General features: G+C 44.1%; 1 protein-coding gene across 20 annotated transcripts in view; it reads right to left on the bottom strand.

Annotated features, from left to right (window-relative positions):
- LOC141078221 (protocadherin Fat 4-like) overlaps positions 1–23,781 on the bottom strand; it is a 294,498-nt gene that overhangs the window by 152,507 nt on the left and 118,210 nt on the right. For 19 of the 20 annotated variants that reach the window (XM_073565038.1, XM_073565030.1, XM_073565026.1 and 16 more), the window contains exons 28-31: positions 22,884–22,993; positions 20,409–20,525; positions 10,997–11,133; positions 7,370–7,561 (exon numbers count right to left, since the gene is read on the bottom strand). In XM_073565038.1, coding sequence (XP_073421139.1) covers positions 7,370–7,561; positions 10,997–11,133; positions 20,409–20,525; positions 22,884–22,993 — 556 coding nt within the window. The remainder of the gene's footprint in view (positions 1–7,369; positions 7,562–10,996; positions 11,134–20,408; positions 20,526–22,883; positions 22,994–23,781) is intronic. The other variant, XM_073565031.1, reaches the window with a different exon arrangement.

The raw sequence follows: 23,781 nt of genomic DNA on the forward strand, positions 1-23,781 counted from the left end.
GCTGGGGGACACAGCCCGCAGCCTGAAGGACCAAGGAAAAAAGGAAGTCCCGGAGGTCTAATCACTATGAGCCCCACCATCTGGGCTGAAGTGAATGGGCGAGCAGATCATTGCCTAATTGAAACTGGATCGCAAGAGACCACTATGCCCAAAGTTTACTTTAGACATCTCTTTCCAGAAGTGTCACGCCCAGAGTGGTGGCCCGTAATCAGACTGATGGCAGCCAACCTGCTGCCCATCCCGGTGTCACGTTTCCGCCAGACTTAGGGCCTGCTGTTCCGGTCGCGGCCTCTAGGAGGCGCCGGACCGCCACTTTATCGTCAGACTCAGGGACGGCTGTTCCTGCCTCGGCCACTGGACAGGGCCGTGGTTCTGTCACGTCAGGCTCAGAGCCTACTGTCCCGGCTTTTGCCTCTAGGAGGCGCCGGTCTGTCACGTCGCCGTTAAATTCTGGGTCTGCTGCTCCTGTCGCGGTCACTAGGAGGCGCCATGGCTCGCCGGGGAGTTATGGTGCTGACAGAGTAAGGGCACCTGCGCAGGCATCTGGTGGACGCAGGCTCCACCCCTCTGTCAGTCATCAAGAGGTTACTGCATCTCCATCTGGCCTGGTCCTGGGGGCGGTACTGATGACATCATCAGTCCAGGAACCTATGAGGGGTGACCTGATCCCTGAAATACCTTGGGACTGGTCTTGCAAGCCGCCGGATATATTCTTGGTTCCCCTGTGTGTTACTGTGTGAATTGCTTTCTGACTGACTGACTTTGGCCTGGACTTCTGACTCTCCTTCTGCCTAACGATTCTGTACCTCTGCGACTCTCCTGGTTTATGACTTTCGGCCTGAATCTGACTCTGCTTCTGCCTAACGATTCTGTACCTCTGCTACTCTCCTGGTTTATGACTCTCGGCCTGAATCTGACTCTGCTTCTGCCTAACGATTCTGTACCTCTGCTACTCTCCTGGTTTATGACTCTCGGCCTGAATCTGACTCTGCTTCTGTCTACCGTTTTTGTACCATTGCTGCCCGACTGGTTTAGACTCGCATATCTCCACGTTTGTCCTGTATTGGAACACCTTTCTGGCGACCGTCCTGCTCTGGTCACTGCTCCTATTCAGACAGCGCCTCCTGGGCTCTGCTATAAATCCAGATCCCTGTATAGGGGTAAAGGGTATCAGTGTTTCTCGGGGTGTTGCCTGGCTGCAGCCCAGACCCGCAGGCGGACGTCACACCCGGTCGCAGGGGTGGTCTGGATGGAGATCAGAGTATGTGGAAAGGATGTGGGTGGAAAAGGGGTCATGTTGGTCGCCAGGGACGTTGACAGCAGGCCCATGGTGACTCTTGGAATGAATGTACTGAAAGAGATTGGATCTCTCCTGATCAGTGAGCCGCAAGAGGCCTTTTTGGACCGGTGGAGTCCACGAACTCCCCAAAGAAAGGCATTCCAGCAACTGATTCAAGCTGCCCAGGCTCAGGAAATGTCAAGTGAAGGGAAAGTTCTGGGGAACTTACTCTACCGCCTGGGCAGATGGCGCTCATGTTGCCAGTACGAGCCTGTATGCCCCTTGAGGGGGTAGAGGTGCAGATAGAGCTGACATTGGTGGATCAACTACCTCCTGGACTTTTCATAGCTTGGACATTGGCCACAGTTCATGACGGTAACGTTGTAGTGCAGTGTGTCAACCTGGGAGAAGATAGCCTCAATATTGGTGTAACCTGAGGTCGTGCAATTGGCAGCAATGCAAGGAAATCCCTGAACCCTAGCCATTACAATGGCACCAGAATACTTATCCAGAAGTACCAAGGAGGGTCATTGATTCTTGGAACAGATGCGGCCTTAATTGACAGGACTCTCACCTCAGCAGGTGCAACAAGTGGAGGCTTTGTTAGAGCGTTACCAGGGGGTCTTTGCCTGTCATGAGGACTTCGGGTGCACTCAGGCTATCACCTATGAAATTCCTACAGGATGTGCTGCACCAGTTCGTGAAAGTTATCGGCAGATACCTCCTCAGATGTACAAAGAAGTGAAGTAGATGCCAGCTCACATGCTACAGAGCGGAGTAATACATTAAAATCAGAGTCGATGGGCCACTCCCGTTGTTTTAGTATGGAAAAAGGACAGAACTCTGCGCTTCTGCGTCAACTACAGAAGACTGAATGCTTGCACAGTGCGGGATTACAATCCATTACATAGAATTGAGGAGTCTGTCACGGTCACGTGTGTCTGGACGCAGCGAGTACCGCAAGGCGAACCCATATGACACACGTGACCCTGGATACACCGCCTCCAGTGGGGTGAATTTAAATAATAAACACGTGCAGCTGGATACACCGCCTCCAACTGGCAAAATTAGACATTACACGCATATACAAGTCTGGAAACCCCGCCTCCAGTAAGGCGAATTTAAACAATAAGGGAAACCTGGGAAACATTAACAATGGTGGGCCCTGCGATAGAGAATATGGAAGTGGAGACCTCCTGAGCTCCCCTGAGCCAGTGTCCCTGCACTCCTAACGTTCCCTATGCCGGTTCCGCACCGGGCGCGCAACAGGAACCTAAAAACCCTAGCTCGCCCTGACCTAAACCCTCACTAGGGAATTGGTCGGTGCGGAAACTAATCCCACCACTGCACTAAAACACACATGAGGAAAGATGACAATACAGGGGAAACACCACTTAGCTTTGCTCTGTTGCGCACGCTCCTAGCAACAGAGCCCACCACCTGCGTGCATCTTCTCCTCCACCCGGATCCATCACCATAACTGGATCCTTCACCATAGTGCAGCCTTGGAGCAGAGTCCACCACCAATTGCAGCAGCCCAGTAACAGAGTCCCAATGATGAGTTCAGCTTCTGCCCAAAAAGTCAAGCATGCTTGAGTCCAGCTCTCAGCAACCAGGTCCAGCATGGTGAGTGCAACTCTCACCATCGTCGCCACTGCACCAAGCCATGCAAACACCTCCTGCCGACACCATAAACTGTGACTCCACCACGCCATGCCAGCCCTTCTTGCAGACCACCTAGCTGCCACTTGTCCCCTCTGACTGGGCTGAGCAGGACTCATGTTCAGCTCCTTCATTCACCCAGGCTTCCTTGTGAATGACTAACGCACAATATCACCAACAGTGATTGAACCACCTGACACTCATTTATAGAGCATTCACACCTGTTACCTAATCACGTGCACTTAACCAAAGAACTAAAGTGCGATACCACTACCCACCACCGGGGCAACTTAGAATGAACGACACCACGTGTTATAATTCGAATGGCCACCGGGGGCAATCAACCCACTTTGGCACCAAGCCAAAGGAAAAAAAGTTCACTTATCCATTTACCTTGTCAGATCCAGCCTGGATTATGACAGAGTCGCTGTCTGCCTTGGGAAAAGCAAAACACTTTTTGGTCCCTGGATCTGGCCAGCGAATATTGGCAGGTGCCCATGGCTGAACACAACTGGCCGAAGACGGCGTTCATATTGCCCATGAGACTGTTTGAATTTAATCTGATGCCCTTTGGTCTGACAAACGCCCATGGGACGTTCCAGCAGTTCATGGAGAGATGCCTGGGGGACCTGAATTTTGAAGCAACATTTATTTACCTTGACAACATCATCATTTATGCGGCCACCTTCGAAGAACATCTTTGGCAGCTAGAATAAGTGCTATGTCGGCTGCAGGGTCATGGCCTGTAGGTGAAGCCACAAAAATGTCACCTCTTCCGCAAGCAAATTGAGTATCTGGAGCACGTTGTATCTGGTGAAGGAGTGAGGCCTGCGCGTGAGAAGATAGCGGATGTACAGGAGTGGCCCACCCCGACGACGGTGAAAGATGTTCGGGCCTTCTTGGGGCTTACTGGGTACTACCGAAGACCTGTAAAAGATTTCACACGCCTCGCCAACCCTTTATCAGAATTGCTAAAAGGAGTCTCCTACTGGTTTAAAGAACCAAACTATTCAGTGGGGAAACAGTCAGGAAGAAACCTTCAGAGCCTTGAAAATGCCCTGACAGAAGCCCCAATACTTGCCTATGCGGATTTCTCACAGCTCTTCATCCTTCACACTGATGGAAGCTTATATGGTCTGAGGGCAGTCCTGTCACAAATTCAGGGAGGAAAGGACCGAGTGATAGCTTACGCGAGTCGGTCTCTGCATTACTAAGAGCGGACCCCGGACAATTATAGCTCCTTCAAGTTGGAACTGCTAGCATTGGTGTGGGCAATGACTGAGAAGTTGACAGAGTACCATTCTGGGTCACAAGTCTTGGTGTGGATGGATAATAACCCCCTAGCCCACCTGGAAAATGCAAAGTTGGGGGCTTTGGAAAAAGGATGGGTGGCCTGCATGGCGAAGTATCGGTACAAGATCGCCTACCGGGCCCGGGCTGAGAACATCCATGCTGATGCCATCTCGAGGGTCACTCATGAGCGACCCGAACGTGGCAGAGATGAAGAGCTGGAGGCGGAAGAGATTCCTGATTTTTGGGACCTGGCCAAATTATTGGTGGTGACGCAGGGACAGATCGGGGAGACGTCTGAAGAACAGGTGTTGGGATGGCCCGGGGATGACTGGGTCCACCTTCAACAGGCAAATAGGGAACTCGCTCAGCTGCAACAGTGGGTGTCCCTGAAGCAACGTCCCAGCCGGCAAGAGAGGGACAGTCTGTCACCATGGATACTGCGGATTCTGAGATAGTGGGAGAGGCTTCAGTTGGAAGATGGGTTGTTATACCGAAGAGTACAGCTACAACGAGAATTGTGAGTCACTTGGCAAGTAGTGTTCCCAGAGAAGTTGATCATTGTGGTGGCTACAGAGGCTCATGAGAGAGGGGCTCACTTTGGTCGGGAGAAGACGTTCCAGTGGTTACAGAAGCTGGTGTATCACCCCCGATTGAGGACCACAATGGAAGAGGACTGCCAAAAATGTCAGAACTGTGACCTAGCCAAACCCCAAGAACAGAGGGCCCCCGATACAGACCACTGTGACTTCTGCACCTTTGGAGGTATTGATGACAGATTACTTGTCTGTAGGCCCGGCACATCTTGGGTATGAGCATTGCCTGATGATGACCAACCATTTTACCAATTTCGTTGCAGTGACTCCAACCCGAGACCAGACTGCTGAATCTGCTGCACAGGCCTTTTAATAAGACTTCATCCAGATGTACGGATGCCCGAAAAGGATCCACTCTGACCAGGGTGCCTGCTTCCAAGGTCGAGTGATGGAAGAGTTGCATTGTTTATACCAGATTGAGAAGTCCAGAACTACTCCTTATCATCCTCAGGGGAATGGAGCTTGTGAATGCTTTAATCGGACGTTGATCCAGATGCTTTGAACGTTAGAGGAAGATTGGAAGATACTGTGGCCTGAGTTTGTGGCTGAATTAGTGTGGGTGTACAACATTCAAGGGCACATGCTCAATCTGAGCATGCGCCGCCCCCGGCGGCCATTTTCCCGGAGGCCACCGCAGTAATGGATATGCGGGGGGTTCCGGGCTTTCACAAAATGCCGACGGAGCCTCCCCGCACCACAGAGCACTGTAGCCATTTTCACCTGCAGCGGTGCACATTGGAACATCCCCTCATCACAGTCTGCGGCCTGCAGCGACGCGCCACTCTTTCCTCCTCCAGCAGCGACCCTGGGACCCTGCTCCACTGCGGCCGGTAAGGTATATCCGCATTATAAGACGCACCCCCCAATTTTTTTTCTTATTCAAAATAAATCCTTCACATTTTGCTTACGTAGTAAAAGTAAGCATTCACACGTAACCACCGAAATGAACACAAATTACAAGCAGTAGAAAGTTAAAAAAAATTATTTAAATTTAGATATTCAGTAAAAACAATGAGTACAAGTAAACACCAAATAAAGGTATGAAAGCTAAAAGTTGGTGGGTGAGCTATTGTGAGAAACCCCTGGGAATTTATTGATACCTATATATGTACATACATATGAAAAGCATATCTAACATATATCAAAAAAATATTAAAGCAACGCTATATATATGCATGTACAATTAATAGTGGGCTAAATGACGATTCACTTATAATGAAGAAATTCAACCAATAGGTATATAATGTTTAGAAGGATGTAAATAACTCTAAATGCAAAGGTATGCACCCTCAGGGAATGAGGGCAAGTATCTAACATAGAAAAAAGAACACAAATATCACAGGTAAATTACCAACATTGCATAAACAGCTCACCCACCAAACACCTAACGCGCGTTTCACCAATTCATGTATTCCCAGCAGCCACAGCAATTAATTACCCATATAAATGTATTCTTCAGCCCAGGAGAGGAATAACATTAGATATGTTCCCAGCAAAGAAGATCGCCTTGTTGTGGCGGCTAGGCAAGGATGAAATGGCCAAAGTATGCGCTAAGTATCAATGCTTTTTCCTATTTTCTAGTTCAGTAATGGAATTCAAATTTCATATATTTCATATTTGCATGGTATAGCGCTACAGAGGGCAATGATATTTGTAGGTTATGTAGGAGATGACTGCTCTTAGTAAGCACCTGTACACACTGCTTTCTGTTTGGAAGTAACGAACAGTCTTTTGATATTTGTATACAAATGTTAGTAAAGGCAGACTGCATGGCAAGAGGCTGGATTTTATGCATTTGTGTCAATGGTACTGAATGAAAAACTTGAATTTAATGATTAAGAGTTGTGTTCTTTACTTTTATCCATGTATTGCAACAAGCACACAAATAGAGCCGAACGGACCTGATAGACTATAATGGAGTCCTCTGGGTTTTGGGAAGTTTGTCTATCATTTTAACAACAAAAGGAAAAAAAAAATGCATTCTGCACTTTTTCATCCTGTTAAAATGATGGAGCCTCCTAACTGAAGATTAAACGGAGATGTGAAACTAGCCAATATAAGGCTGTTATATACGGATGCATTTTCTTACAGCAACTTTCTGAAACCTGAGAGCAGCATAAGGTAAAGTTTTGTAGAGATATTAATGAAGATATAGTTTTGATTCATCACTGTTTTATCAGCAGGAGAGTACCACTAGAGGAGTAGTAAACCTGCTGCCATGTAGTCCTCCATATTCATGAGCTCAGTATAGCACAACCCCATCATTGATTGGCAGCTTTCCGCCTATGCACAGTGTACATAGAAAGCTGCTAATCAGTGGTGAGGGTGGGGTTATACAGAAGTCAGCATTCAGATAACTGGTAGATCTGTAGCAGATAAAACAGTGATTTTATCAAAACTGCAGCAAGCAGTCCAGGAAATGATCATAGCTGGAATTAGGGTCTCCTTCATCGCGCTGCTCTCAGATAGGGTTGCGAAAACCTGGTGAAGTAATAACTTTAAACCATGACCTACCTACCTACATGACCTACATATTACATACCTGAACCTCAGCTTGGGCAGAGAGTCCATTTTGGTCAGTAACCTGCGCTTTGAAGTTAAAAGTTCCAGTTTTTCCGGTCACATTGGCAGCTACAATCTGTCCTGTGTGCTTATCAATATCAAACTCATAACCTGACTGATCCACCAAGCTGTAGGTAAGTGTTGGCTTTAACAAAGAACCTCCATTTTTAGCCTTCAAAAAAAACAAAATTATTATAACCTTGAATCTGTCGCAGTCTTTCCTTTTCTGTTTTTCTGTTTTTTGGGGGGTTTATTTGCATAAAATATTCTTAGAATAGTGAAATGAATACATTATACATTAGAAGATTATTACTTAAACAGTAAAAACACAGACAAAAAATATCAGGAAAATCGACGAAAGACACTGATGACACTCGGACTCACTTTACTGACATCTGAATGTCGTCTTATGTTCCCATTTTGCTCTTGGATTGGCCAGTGGTCTTTGCAAATAAGAAGGGAATGGATGGTGGTCAGTGGGCTACCATGTGTGCCATGTTATGGAGGCCATGTTGTGGAGCAATCTAGAACACTACGGGAAATTTGTTGGGTCATATATGGAGCTGTATGGGTGCTATAGTATTTGCCATTTTGACGGCAATCTGCCTCTTTGACCAGAAAACTGTAGAACACCAAGGTTTGTGTATCACAAGCCCATGCCAGCCAATCCAACAAAGCTTCTGTGTATCGCTGTGAAGCTAAGGAAAGTAGCTGCTAAAAGCAAAAGAAGTCAAATTGAAGTGTTGCCTAACAATCTGATAATGACGGTCTTCCCTGTGGCTGTCACAAAGGAGAATGATTTGGGAAGAAACCAAGGACCTGGAGAGATGCTGACTAGTGATGAGCGAGTATACTCATTGCTCGGGTTTTTCCGACAACCCCTTTAATACTTAAAAGTGAGCAGGAGATAACGTTGCCCACAGCAATTGTCAGTCTGAAGGTTCTATAAATAAGAAATTTGACTCAAAGTCGATCTATATTGATTGACTCAACTCTACTCAGCATTAGTGATAAGCGAGTATACTCATTGCTCGGGTTTTTCCGAGCATGCTCGGGTGTCCTCCGAGTATTTTGGCCTGGTCGGAGATTTAGTTTTTGTCGCCTCAGCTGCATGATTTGCGACTAATAGACAGCCTGAATACATGTGTGGAATGCCTGTTTGTTAGGGAATTCCCACATGTATTCAGCCTGTCTACAAGTCGGAAATCATGCAGATAAGACGAAAACTAAATCTCCAAGCACGCCAAAATACTCAAAGGACACCCGAGCATGCTCGGAAAAACCCGAGCAATGAGTATACTCGCTTATCACTAATGCTGAGTAGAGTTGAGTCAATCAATATAGATCGACTTTGAGTCAAATTTCCTATTTATAGAACCTTCAGACTGACAATCGCTGTGGGCAACGTTATCTCCTGCTCACTTTTAAGTATTAAAGGGGTTGTCCCATAGATAGCTGCTGAATTTTGTATGTGGTGTGATGCATCCATCCATCTTCTTTCATTGTGGTTTCAGATGTACCTTGAAAAAGCATTCAAACCCTGTGAACTTTTACACATTTTTTCATGTTACACCCACAAACTTAAATGTATTTTATTGGTATTTTGTGTGATTTAACCAACACATAGTAGCAAGTATTTGTGAAGTGAAAAGAAAATCATAAATTGTTTTCTAAGTATTTTAAAAATATAAATCTGAAAATTCTGATGGGCATTTGTATTCAGTCCCCAAGTCGAAGCTTTGTACATGTAAAGATTGAAAATTTTGCCCATTCTTCTTTGCACACTAGCTCTAGCTCAGTGAGATTGTATGGAGGCGTCTGCGAATAGCAATATTCATGTCTTGCCACGGATTCTCAATGTGATTTCGGTCTGGACTGTGACTGGGCCATTCACACACGAATATGCATTGATATCAATCATTCCATTGTAGCTATGGCAGTATTTTTTAGGGTCAGTGTCCTGTTGGATGGTGAACTTACACCCCAATCCCAAGTCTTTTGTAGCCTCTACAGGTTTTCCTTCAGGTTTCACTGTACTTAGCTCCACCTATCTTCCCATCAACTCCGTCCAGCTTCACTGTCCCTGCTGAAGAAAAGCATCCATTCCTTACAGCATGATAATGCCACCACCATGTTTTATGGTGGAGAAGGTGTTTTCACGGTTATGTGTAGTGTTATTGTTCAGCTATGTACTGTATATTGTTTAGCATTTATCCCAAAAAGTTCTACTTTGATCTCATCTGACCAGAGGACCTTCTTCCACATGCTGGCTCACCTACATGGCTTCTTGCAAACTGCAAAAGGACTTCTTGTAACTTGTTTTCAAAAATTATTTTCTTCCTGCCATTTTTCTATAAAGCCCAGATTTGTTGAGTATATGACTAATATTTTCCTGCGTGCAGATTGTCACACCTGAGCTCTGGATCTTTGCAGCTCCTCCAAAATCGCCACGGGCATACTCTTTGCTTGGGTGTCCTCCGAGTATTTTGGCGTGCTCGGAGGTTTAGTTATCGTCGTCTCATCTGCATGATTTGTGACTGCTAGACAGCTTGAATACATGTGTGGAATGCCTGCTTGTTAGGGAATTCCTACATGTATTCAGCCTGTCTACAAGTCGCAAATCATGCAGATAAGACGACGAAAACTAAATCTCCGAGCACGCCAAAATACTCGGAGGACATCGGAGCATGCATGGGAAAACTCAAGCAACGAGTATACTCGCTCATCACTAATGACTATATATTGGTAGATTTTCAGTTGTGCCATACTGCTTCCATTTTTTGGATGATAAACTGAACAGTGCTTTGCAAGGTCTTCAGAGCTTGGGCTATTTTTTATAACCTAACCCTGCTTTACTCTTCTTCACAACTTTATCCTTGACCTGTCTGGTGTGTTCATTAGTTTTCATGATGCTTTTTGATCACTAATTTTCTGATGCCTTCACAGAACTGCTGTAGTTATACTGAGAATAAGTTACACTTATGTGGGCTCAATTTACTAATTATGTGACTTCTGGAGGCAATTGGTTATTTTGGATTTTATTTCTGGGTATCGGACTACAGGGGGATGAATACAAATGCAAGTCGCGATTTTCAGATTTATATATTTTTAAATAATTATAAAAACATGTATCAATTCCTTTATACTTCACAAATGCTTGATACTTTTTGTTGATTTATCACATTGGAGATTGGCAACCAGTTAGGATGTATCAGGTGCCAGTATGGTGCAGATTGGAACTACATAAATAGACGTGCTGGATGACAATTGGAAGAACATGAAGGCAAGGTAGCTGGCATTATAAGAAATGGATTGTAAGATGGAATTAAATTGGGACAAGATCCACCAAAAAAGAAAACAAAGGGTCCCATTAAGTGTGAATGTTGTGAGTAACAGAAGCTGCTGCTTTTGCTTTGTTGTGTGTAAATACTTTTGAATTGTAAAATGGGAAGATGGAGGAGCCCTGAGTAAAGATATCTCTATAAACTTTCTTGTGACCTTTTCCAAGGGAGGACGCCTGTGACTTGCAGAGGAGTCGCCTATTCCCAAATGTGCGAGCAGTTACACTTCTAGCCACAAAATACAGACATCAATACACGTATCATACCGTGACTTTAATAACTGGGAATCCGGGAGGAACAGTATTCATTATTGTAGCGGCATATATGTTTTTCTCAAACACTGGACCCTCATTGACGTCAGGTACAATAATTTGTAATTGGACCATATTAGGAGACAGTGGACCTGTGAACAATATGTATAAAGTACTTTAAAAATATAGTCGCGCATTACCCATAATCACAGACTATGAACGCCCATAATACAATGGGAATAGAAAATGTTGATTTAATGACATGGGAACTATCGTTATTAGTGATGAGCGAGTATGCTCGTTGCTGGGGTTGTTCGGAGTATACTTGGGTGACCTCCAAGTATTTGAAAGTGCTCAGAGATTTAGTTTCTATTGCCGCAGCTGCATGATTTGCGGCTACTTGACAGCCTGAATACAGTTGTGGCCAAAAGTATTGACACCCCTGCAATTTTGTCAGATAATACTCAGTTTCTTCCTGAAAATGATTGCAAACACAAATTCTTTGTTATTATTATCTTCGTTTAATTTGTCTTATATAAAAAGAAAAAAAAAGAATTGTCCTAAAGCCAAATTGGATATAATTCCACACCAAACATAAGAAAGAGGGTGGACAAAAGTATTGGCACTGTTCCAAAAATCATGTGATGCTTCTCTAATTTGTGTAATTAACAGCACCTGTAACTTACCTGTGGCACCTAACAGGTGTTGGCAATAACTAAATCATACTTGCAACCAGTTGACATGGATTAAAGTTGACTCAACCTCTTTCCTGTGTCCTTGTGTGTACTGTTATGATTGAGTCACCGTAGGAGGCAAAAACAGAAATGCTAGCTAAGTCCAGAAAACCAGAGAAGTTGGCAGCTATCGGATTGCAGACCCCTGAACCAATCAACACAACTAGCAGCAGCCGTGGGGGGTTCCTATGATGCCCTAGACCCCTCGATCACAGCCGGAGAATTAAATAGGCCTAAAGAAAGAAAGGGGAAATCTAAACTGCCCCAGAGCAGACCCCAAAGCAATAGGCAGCCCCAACATATAATGACGGTGAAGCAAGATGAAAACACTAACACAGACAGAAAGATAGACTGAGCAAAGACGGGGCCCAAGCTAACTAGATAGGAAAGGACAGGAAGGCTGCTGTCTGCAATCCGTGAAAAACCCTATGAAAATAAGAGCCAACAGACTGACAGTGAAAAAGGCCCTGAAGACGCTAGGCTTCAAAATAGCTATGTCAGTACTCAGGAATATTCTGAAGACAGAGCAACAGGCAAAAGGAGATTCAGCTCACCCCAGCAGGGAATGGCAGAATCCAGAAAAGCAAGGAAAACAAAAACAAAACACGAATGCTAACAGGCAAAGCAGAAAACTTAGCTTTAGAGGAGCAGGAATCAGACTGGTGTCTTAGAAGTCCACAGAGAAATCACCCGCAGGGCAGAAGGGCGTCAGCAGCCTTATATCCAGTCCGTGACTCCACTCAGCCAGTCATCCTCATTAGGCTCAGGTGCCTGATAATCAGGCTCATTACCTTCCTTTACCAGAATAGGGAGTTCACCAGACCTCAGTGACGAAGGGGAAAATGAACTCACAACAGTACCTCCGCCTTGAGGAGGGGTCACCGAACCCTCAACCACGCCACCAGGGTGATCAGGGTGAGCCCGATGAAAGGCACGCACCAATCTTTCGGCATGAATATCAGAGGCAGAGACCCAGGAATTATCCTCCTGACCATAACCCTTCCACTTAACCAAATACTGGAGTCTCCATGTAGCCAAACGGGAATCCAGTATTTTCTCTACCTCATATTCCATGTTACCTTCAACCAATACAGGGTCTGAAGGTGCCACCCCAGGAACAACTGGTTCAACAAACCTCTTCAACAAGGACTTATGGAACACATTATGGATTTTAAATGTGACAGGAAGAGCCAAACGAAAAGAGACTGGATTAATAATCTCCAAAATCTTGTAAGGTCCAATAAATCTAGGCTTAAACTTAGGAGAAGCCACCTTCATAGCAATATTTTTTGATGATAACCACACCATATCACCAATCTTAAACTGGGGACCAATGGTCCTATGTCGATTGGAAAACCGCTGGGCCTTTTCCTGGGAGAGAGATAACTTATCCACCACTTGGTCCCAGATCTGGTGCATTCTCTCCACCACAGTGTCAACATCTGGGCAGGCAGAAGGCTCCACCTGCCCTGAAGAAAATCGAGGATGAAACCCAAAGTTACAAAAAAAAGGTGACATCAAAATGGCAGAACTAGCTCTATTATTTAAAGGAAATTCGGCCAAGGGCAAAAATGAAACCCAATCATCCTGATCAGCGGAAATAAAACATCTCAAATACAACTCCAAGGTCTGGTTTGTTCTCTCTGTCTGCCCAATGGTATGAGGGTGAAAAGCAGAGGAGAAGGACAACTGAATTCCCAGCTTGGAACAGAAAGTCCTCCAAAATCTAGACACAAACTGAACTCCTCTGTCAGATACAATGTTCTCAGGAATCCCGTGTAAGCGAACCACCTGTTGCAAAAACAGGGGCACCAACTCAGAGGAAGATGGCAACTTAGGGAGTGGTACAAGATGAACCATCTTAGAGAACCTATCACAAATCACCCAAATAACAGTCATTCTTTGAGAGACCGGCATATCAGAGATGAAATCCATTGAAATATGGGTCCATGGCATCCTGGGGACCGGCAAAGGCATCAACAACCCACTAGAGCGAGAACAAGATTTAGACCAGGAGCAAGTCCCACAGGACTGCACAAAATTCCTGACATCATGAGACAAGGTGGGCCACCAAAAAGAGCGACTCACCAGATCTCTAGTACCAAAAATACCTGGATGACCAGCCAATGAAGAGCAATGAACTTCAGACATCACTCTCTTCTTCCACTGGTCAGGAACATACAACTTTCCACTGGGACAACGCTCAGGTTTGTCCTCCTGGAACTCTTGCAGAGCAAGTCTCAAATCGGGCGAGATGGCAGAAAGAACTACCCCTTCGCCTAAGATGGTAGCAGGCTTGGTCACCACAGGAGAATCAGCAAAGAAACTCCTAGAGAGGGCGTCTGCCTTGACATTCTTAGTTCCAGGAAGAAAAGAGACCACAAAATCAAAACGTGTAAAAAACAAGGCCCACCTAGCCTGTCTAGGGTTCAAGCGTTTAGCCGACTCTAGGTAAAGTGAGGACCACAACTTGATGTTTAGCTCCCTCCAACCAATGTCTCCACTCCTCAAATGCCCATTTCATGGCCAACAGTTCCCGATTCCCCACATCATAGTTACGTTCAGATGGAGGGAACTTTCGGGAAAAAAAAGCACAGGGATTCATTTTAGATGTTACAGGATCCTTTTGGGACAAAACAGCTCCTGCACCAATCTCAGAAGCATCCACCTCAACCTGGAACGGGAGTGAGACATCAGGTTGCCGCAAAACCGGGGCGGAGGTAAATCTTCGCTTCAGCTCCTGAAAGGAAGCAACAGCCTCCGGAGACCAATTCAACACATCAGCACCCTTCTTAGTCAGATCAGTCAATGGCTTGGCAATACTAGAAAATTTTGCTATAAATTTCCGATAAAAATTAGCAAAACCCAAAAACTTCTGGAGGGCCTTCAAAGAAGTGGGCTGAACCCAATCATAAATGGCCTGTACCTTGGCCGGGTCCATTTCAATAGTTGACGGAGACAAAATAAATCCCAAAAATGAAATCCTCTGTACTCCAAAAAGGCATTTCGATCCTTTGACATACAGGGAATTCTCCCTCAAGATCCGGAACACAGTCCGAATATGTTCCACATGAGAATCCCAATCCTTGGAGAAGATCAAAATATCATCCAGATAGATAATCAAAAATTTATCGACAAAGTCTCGGAAAATATCGTTCATGAAGCACTGGAAGACAGAAGGGGCATTAGTGAGCCCAAAAGGCATCACCAGGTACTCAAAATGTCCCTCCGGAGGATTAAACGCCGTCTTCCATTCATCCCCCTGCTTAATGCGGATAAGATTATACGCCCCCCTGAGGTCAAGCTTGGTAAACCAGCAAGCACCTCTCACTCTAGAGAATAGATCCGAAATCAGGGGTAACGGATACTGATATTTAATAGTAATTTTATTGAGGGCACGATAATCAATACAAGGCCTTAAAGAACCATCCTTTTTGGCCACAAAAAAAAAACCGGCACCTAAGGGTGAAGAGGATGGTCTAATATGACCCTTCTCCAATGCTTCCTTAATATAGGACCGCATAGCCTCGTGCTCGGGTACAGATAAATTGAAGAGCCGACCCTTGGGAAATTTACACCCCGGGCTTAGTTCGATTGCACAGTCATAACTCCTATGAGGAGGCAAGGACGCAGACTCATTCTCACTAAATACATCATAAAAGTCCGCCAAATAGTCAGGAACATCATGCGACTGAGGAGAGGTGGAAAAAACCGGAGCCTCACTAAAGGCACACCGACAACCCCAACTCACCACAGACACAGATTTCCAATCCAAAACTGGATTATGAATTTGCAACCTGGGAAACCCCAGAACAACGGCATCATGCAGACCATACAACACCAAAAATCTGCAATTTTCTTGATGGTCTGGGGCGACCCGCATGACCACCTGGGTCCAAAACTGAGGTTTATTTTTAGCCAAAGGAGTAGCATCAATCCCCCTCAAAGGGATAGGCGTCTGCAGAGGTGTCATCGGAAATCCACAACGTTTAGCAAAATCCAAGTCCATTAGGTTTAGCGCTGCTCCCGAATCCACAAAAGCCTTGGAGGAAAATGTGGACAGGGAGCAGATCAGATTAATTGCCAGAAGAAACTTAGGTTGAACACCACCAACAGAAAACGTGTGTGCAAAGCGTTTCTCTCGTTTAGGACAAACAGAAATAATATGCGAGGCATCTCCACAGAAAAAACACAGCTTATTACACCTTCTGAACTCCTGACGTTGCGCCTTAGACAAAACTCTATCACATTGCATAGGTTCAGACGTCTGTTCAACCGGTGGCAACACCTTTCGTGCAATCCTGCGTTCACGTAAACGCCGATCAACCTGAATGGCTAATGACATAGAATAGTCTAGACCAGAGGGAACAGGAAATCCCACCATAGTATCTTTTACGGCTTCTGACAAACCCTTCCGAAAGAGAGCAGCCAAGGCATTATCATTCCAGGTAGTAAGGACCGCCCACTTTCGGAACTTTTGACAGTACAACTCTGCAGAATCTCGACCCTGGTTCAATGCCAACAGGGTCTTTTCAGCCTGATCAATAGCATTAGGTTCGTCATACAACAACCCCAAAGCTTGAAAGAATGCGTTCACATTAGTCAGAATAGGATCACCTGGTTTCAAAGAAAACGCCCAATCCTGGGGATCGCCACGCAGCAAAGAGATGACAATTTTAACCTGCTGCGCGGAGCTCCCTGACGAGTTAGGCTTCAAGGCAAAAAATAATTTACAATTATTTTTGAAACTCAAAAATTTAGATCGATCCCCAAAAAATACATCAGGTGTAGGGATCTTGGGTTCAACAGCATGCGAACGAGCAAGGTAGGCGGAAATTCCCCGCACTTCCGCAGCGAGCTGCTCTACACAATCAGACAATTGCTTTATCTCCATTGAGAGAAAAAAATTCCCCCTACGGCCTCAGAGATATAGAGGAAAGAATATACACACTCTTTTTTTTTTTTTAATTTTTAATTTTTTTTTTTTTTTTTTTTTTTTTTTAAACACAATTCTTTCCTGCTATTGAGTACCCTAGGATCTGCGGTATGGCGGGTGATTCTGTTATGATTGAGTCACCGTAGGAGGCAAAAACAGAAATGCTAGCTAAGTCCAGAAAACCAGAGAAGTTGGCAGCTATCGGATTGCAGACCCCTGAACCTATCAACACAACTAGCAGCAGCCGTGGGGGGTTCCTACGATGCCCTAGACCCCTCGATCACAGCCGGAGAATTAAATAGGCCTAAAGAAAGAAAGGGGAAACTTAAACTGCCCCAGAGCAGACCCCAAAGCAATAGGCAGCCCCCAACATATAATGACGGTGAAGCAAGATGAAAACACTAACACAGACAGAAAGATAGACTGAGCAAAGACGGGGCCCAAGCTAACTAGATAGGAAAGGACAGGAAGGCTGCTGTCTGCAATCCGTGAAAAACCCTATGAAAATAAGAGCCAACAGACTGACAGTGAAAAAGGCCCTGAAGACGCTAGGCTTCAAAAAAGCTATGTCAGTACTCAGGAATATTCTGAAGACAGAGCAACAGGCAAAAGGAGATTCAGCTCACCCCAGCAGGGAATGGCAGAATCCAGAAAAGCAAGGAAAACAAAAACAAAACACGAATGCTAACAGGCAAAGCAGAAAACTTAGCTTTAGAGGAGCAGGAATCAGACTGGTGTCTTAGAAGTCCACAGAGAAATCACCCGCAGGGCAGAAGGGCATCGGCAGCCTTATATCCAGTCCGTGACTCCACTCAGCCAGTCATCCTCATTAGGCTCAGGTGCCTGATAATCAGGCTCATTACCTTCCTTTACCAGAATAGGGAGTTCACCAGACCTCAGTAACGAAGGGGAAAATGAACTCACAACAGTGTACTACATTGAGCATGGAGAAAAGAAAGAAGACCAAAGAACTGTTTGAGGACTTGAGAAACCAAATTGTGAGGAAGCATGAGCAATCTCAAGACTACAAGTTCATCTCCAAAGACCTGAATGTTCCTGTGTCTACCGTGCGCAGTGTCATCAAGAAGTTTAAAGCCCATGGCACTGTGGCTAACCTCCCTAGAAGTGGACGGAAAAGAAAAATTGACAAGAGATTTCAACGCAAGATTATGCGGATGTTGGATAAAGAACCTCGACTAACATCCAAACAAGTTCAAGCTGCCCTGCACTCCGAGGGTACAACAGTGTCAACCCGTACTATCCGTCGGCGTCTGAATGAAAAGGGACTGTATGGTAGGAGACCCAGGAAGACCCCACTTCTTACCCCGAGACATAAAAAAGCCAGGCTGGAGTTTGCCAAAACTTACCTGAAAAAGCCTAAAATGTTTTGGAAGAATGTTCTCTGGTCAGATGAGACAAAAGTAGAGCTTTTTGGGCAAAGGCATCAACATAGAGTTTACAGGAGAAAAAAAAGAGGCATTCAAAGAAAAAAACATGGTCCCTACAGTCAAACATGGCGGAGGTTCCCTGATGTTTTGTGGTTGCTTTGCTGCCTCTGGCACTGGACTGCTTGACCGTCTGCATGGCATTATGAAGTCTGAAGACTACCAACAAATTTTGCAGCATAATGTAGGGCCCAGTGTGAGAAAGCTGGGTCTCCCTCAGAGGTTATGGGCCTTCCAGCAGGACAATGACCCAAAACACACTTCAAAAAGCACTAGAAAATGGTTAGAGAGAAAGCACTGGAGACTTCTAAGGTGGCCAGCAATGAGTCCAGACCTGTATCCCATAGAAAACCTGTGGAGAGATCTAAAAATGGCAGTTTGGAGAACACACTTCTAATATCAGGGACCTGGAGCAGTTTGCCAAAGAAGAATGGACTAAAATTCCAGCAGAGCATTGTAAGAAACTCATTGATGGTTACCGGAAGCGGTTGGTTGCAGTTATATTGGCTAAAGGTTGTGCAACCAAGTATTAGGCTGAGGTTGCCAATACTTTTGTCTGGCCCATTTTTGGAGTTTTGTGTGAAATGATCAATGTTTTGCTTTTTGCTTCATTATCTTTAGTGTTTTTTCATTTAAGACAAATTAAATGAAGATAATAATACCAAAGAATTTGTGATTGCAATCATTATCAGGAAGAAACTGAGTATTATCTGACAAAATTGCAGGAGTGCCAATACTTTTGGCCACAACTGTATATGTGGGGATTGCCTGTCCAGCAGTCGCAAATCTTGCAGCTGAGGCGATGAAAACAAAATCTCCGAGCACGCCAAAATACTCGGACACCCAAGCATGCTCGAGAAAACCCGAGCAACGGGCAATTCCCACATGTATTCAGGCTGTCAAGTAGCTGAAAATCATGCAACTTCGGCAATAGAAACTAAATATCCGAGCACTTCCAAATACTCGGAGATCACCCAAGCATGCTCCGAAAGACCCGCGCAACGGGCAATCCCCACATGTATTCAGGCTGTCAAGTAGCTGAAAATCATGCAACTTCGGCAATAGAAACTAAATCTCTGAGCACTTCCAAATACTCTGAGATCACCCAAGCATGCTCCGAAAAACCCGAGCAACGAGCATACTCACTCATCACTGATCGCTATCTTTATTTGTATCAGTTTTTTATTAAGTCTCCAATGTGGGCAAACACTTGTTTGGACTGCATGAAGTATAATGAATGGCAATAGGTAGGGGCATAGTTAGAGGGGGTACAAAGCTGTCATCCAGGAATCTGGAAAAGCTGGATGGAAGTAGAATTCTCCTTTGTAAATAAATGACATGTAATTTCCAGTGCAAACTATATTATAATGCTTATTATCACATATTGTAGTTATTATCTTCTAAAATATTTTACCAGTCAAGAAATATCTCATAAACTGAGAACGAATGTTACTGTATCAGTACGTTTTCTAACAAAGTTCCCGTGACGCTTGTTACGTGTTACGGAACCACTCAGCACCCAGAACATGTTGTGCAGTTATATGTATGTATAATAGGTTCCATGGGAGATGCATGTCCCTAATGCATCAGCCCACAGGCTGCGCCCTGGGCAGAGGAGACACGATATTCCCCTTTTGTCCGCCCCCTCCCCCGCACCTTTGTAATTCCCACAGTAAATATCGGCAGGCTCCGGCCACCTGTGGCTATTGTAATGTATGTCTGGCCTGCCGCTTTTCTATTGGCCTGCCCTCTGTATCTGTGTGATATATTCTGTGTCCTGTGAGTAAAGTGTTGTCAGACTGGAAATACGTGGAGAAGCAGTGATCTTTTATATGCGCCCAGGTAACCAAGGAATTCCAGCCAGCGTCCTTCATTCAGACTCCAACCAAAGCAGAGTGGACCTTCGGAAACACGGGGTGGTACTGAAAGGTACCCGAGATTGGAAGACCCCGTTACAATGCTAAATACAAAAATGACTAATAATATGGCTTCTATTTCTGTTGTCATGTTTAAATGTCCATCTGTAAGTAAAACAATCATAATTACAAAACTGGGTGCTGATCCATCTCTGATTTACCAATATAAGCCTAATATGGCAGCTTGAGAGAAAATCCTCTACAAAAATGGTACATTTCTGCTTGGTAGCCATAATTACCGCAGTTCATTTATTTTGCATGTTTTTATGCACAATGCACATATTGACTAACTTAAGGAATGATAACTTGGGCTGAGCTTATACCAAGTACAAGATACTTTACAATATTGGTTGTTACCTGTGAATAGGTTATTGCTACATAAAGATTATTATTTACCTTGGGCATCAGGAGGCGTATCTGCCTCGACAATGATATTATAGGATGGCTGGACATCTTCATCAAATTTTTCTGTTGTCCACAGATTTCCATTTTTCTCATCCAAATAAAACTGACCTGTAAATTACATTAAACTGAGATGGGCTGATGCTCGATACAACCGAATTGTCGTTACTATGCGCATGCTGTTCCCATATATTTTGCATATTGCTGGCAGCACATCTCCCAACAAAAGGAAATGTGTTGCCAGCGATTGTAGGGCCCGCGTAAGGGATCCAATCAGTTGCGGAACCAAGTTTGTGATCATTCATCGACTCAACGGTGATACATTTACACATATGCCCAGTAGCTCAGACCCAAGGTCTGCAGAGTGATTCCTACTATTATATATGCCGGCCAATAAGAATAATCATACTAGAACAGTCCATGAAAAAGAGAAAAAGAAGGTGGCACTTACCGTTCCTGTTAAAAGAGTTCTCAGAACCCGTCGAAGCAAAATCTACTCTAAATGTCCGTCGTCTATTCATCCTGCTCTCCACACTCCTCCCCAGCTCCATGTTTTTTAACAGATGGAATAAGTCTTTTAACAGGAATGGAGAGTCCTACCTAAGCCACATTGTCTTGATAACTGGTAGAGGTTATGCTCTGACCAAGACACGTTGTCTTGATAACTGGCAGAGGTTATGCTCTGACCAAGCCACATAGTCTTGATAAGTGTTAGAGGCTATGCTCTGACCAAGACACGTTGTCTTGATAACTGGTAGAGGTTATGCTCTGACCAAGCCACATTGTCTTGATTACTGGTAGAGGTTATGCTCTGACCAAGACACATTGTCTTGATAACTGGTAGAGGTTATGCTCTGACCAAGACACGTTGTCTGGATAACTGGTAGAGATTATGCTCTGACCAAGACACGTTGTCTTGATAACTGGTAGAGGTTATGCTCTGATCAAGCCACATTGTTTTGATAACTGGTAGAGGTTATGCTCTGACTAAGACACATTGTCTTAATAACTGGCAGAGGTTATGCTCTGACCAAGACACGTTGTCTTGATAACTGGTAGAGGTTATGCTCTGACCAAGACACGTTGTCTTGATAACTGGTAGAGGTTATGCTCTGACCAAGACACGTTGTCTTGATAACTGGTAGAGGTTATGCTCTGATCAAGCCACATTGTCTTGATACCTGGTAGAGGTTATGCTCTGACCAAGACACGTTGTCTTGATAACTGGCAGAGGTTATGCTCTGACCAAGACACATTGTCGTGATAACTGGTAGAGGTTATGCTCTGACCAAGACACGTTGTCTTGATAACTGGCAGAGGTTATGCTCTGACCAAGACACATTGTCGTGATAACTGATTGAGGTTATGTTCTCAATAAGTCGCAATGTCCTTGCAACTGGCAGAGTTTCCATCGATTGATTTTCCACCAATACTAACTTTTAGCATGTCTCTATGGCTTCAGAGGTACCTTCTTATGATACAAGATTTTTTTTAAATGGGACAACTTGAAATGACACTTAGTCCTTTTATACATAAGGACTAAGGCTGGAGTCACACTAACCTGCACAAAATACGCTCCGTATTTTACATGCATAATACGGATGACAGACCCCTAAGCAGTGCTCCGTAGGTCATCCGTAATCAAGGTGTGGTCGCGTATTTTGCGCATGTAAGCATCCGTATGTAATCCGTATGGCATCCGTATGGTGAGATTTTCTCGCAGGCTTGCAAAATGGACATATAATGGAGCCCTATGACAGTTTTAATAAAGAAATGAAAGAATAGATATAGACACATAGAATGCATAGAGATATATATTTATATATATATATATATATATATATATATATTCTATGTGTCTATATCTATTCTTTCTTTCTCTATTAAACATGTCAGTGTGAGTATTTCTTGCAAGTCACACGTGTGGTCCGTGTGTAATCCGTATTTTTTGCGCACCTATAGACTTGCATTAGCGTGCTACGGCATAGTACGCTGACAATCGCAGCATGCTGCGAGTGGCACGGAGCATAGGATACTGAGGAGAAATATACGCCTGGTGCGAGGGACCCCATAGAGAATCATTGGTCCGTGTCTAATGCGTGCTTTTTGCGCCTCTCACTCTCCCGTATTCCTCGCCAGTGTGACCCCGGCCTAAGGCTACAATCTCTGTTTATTAGTTATCAGCACATTTCATCATCAGCATTATTATTATTATTGTTATTACTATCATTATTTTATAATTACCGTACTTATTTTTGATTGACATTTTGGAGACTTTGCAGCCAATTACTAATTATTATTATAGGTCAAGTCGTATGTTACAATAATTGTAACTTATAGCAGTAACCCTGTAATCAATTATTATTAAACTTGAGGGATCACTGTATTACCAAACTAAAAGTAAGCCAGTTTTTAAATTAAAGACTTGGAATAGCATAAAAATAATGATAGATTGATGGATGATCATACCTCCGTCATTACCAGAAACAATTCTGTACGTGACATCTTGTCCTGTAGCATTCTTAACAGAAAATGTATAGACAGGTTCGTCTTTGGGTTCGTTTTCTCTAAGAACTGTGCTAAAGAGGAAGAGTTCATCATTAGATCAGGTCATCTTGGCCTGAGTTCTCAAAACAATAGTAAAAAAAATATAATTTATACATAAAAAGAAATGGTTATTCCATGGAGATTTTTCTTATTCCTGCAGTAAAAAATATCGGACATCATAAAAGAAAAGCCATAATGTATTTATACAAAGAAACAAACAGAGTAGAGAAAATCTAGGAAAGAATTTCAGAATTTTCTGCAGTTGGAAATACTCAGGTGTCCAATAGCTCCCTCACAGAACTTACAGTAATGTGTAAAAGATACCAAACGTACCATAGGTAGGTGTGGAAAAATGCTGAGAAGAAAGAATGCTTCCAAATATAGGAATTTTGATAACATATTTTTATCAAGACGCAAAATACAAAAAAAATTAACAAAAGAGAAATCTAAATCAAGTTAACATGTGGTGTGGCCATCTTTTGCCTTCAAACCAGAATCAAAGCATCAATTTTTCTAGATACACTGGCACACAGTTTTTAAAAAAAACTCGGCAGGGAGGTTGTTGCAATCATCTTGGAGAACAAACCAAAGATCTTCTTTGGATGTCGATTGTGTGAATTAAGGGCCTTTCACACATAGCGAGATTGCTAGCGATATCGCTAAAGCGTCACCGATTTTGTGATGCAACAGTGATATCGCTAGCGATCTCGCTTTGTGTGACACGTACCTGCGACCGCCCCCCCGCTGGATATCGCTGATCGCGCTTCAATGTCCTGGGCTATTTTTTCCTCGTTGGCGTCCCGCTGGAGCCGACTAGTGA

This window comes from Dendrobates tinctorius, unplaced genomic scaffold (assembly GCF_039654945.1).
Source record: "Dendrobates tinctorius isolate UK_male_01 unplaced genomic scaffold, ASM3965494v1 ptg000518l, whole genome shotgun sequence".
NCBI classification, from domain to species: Eukaryota; Metazoa; Chordata; class Amphibia; order Anura; family Dendrobatidae; genus Dendrobates; species Dendrobates tinctorius.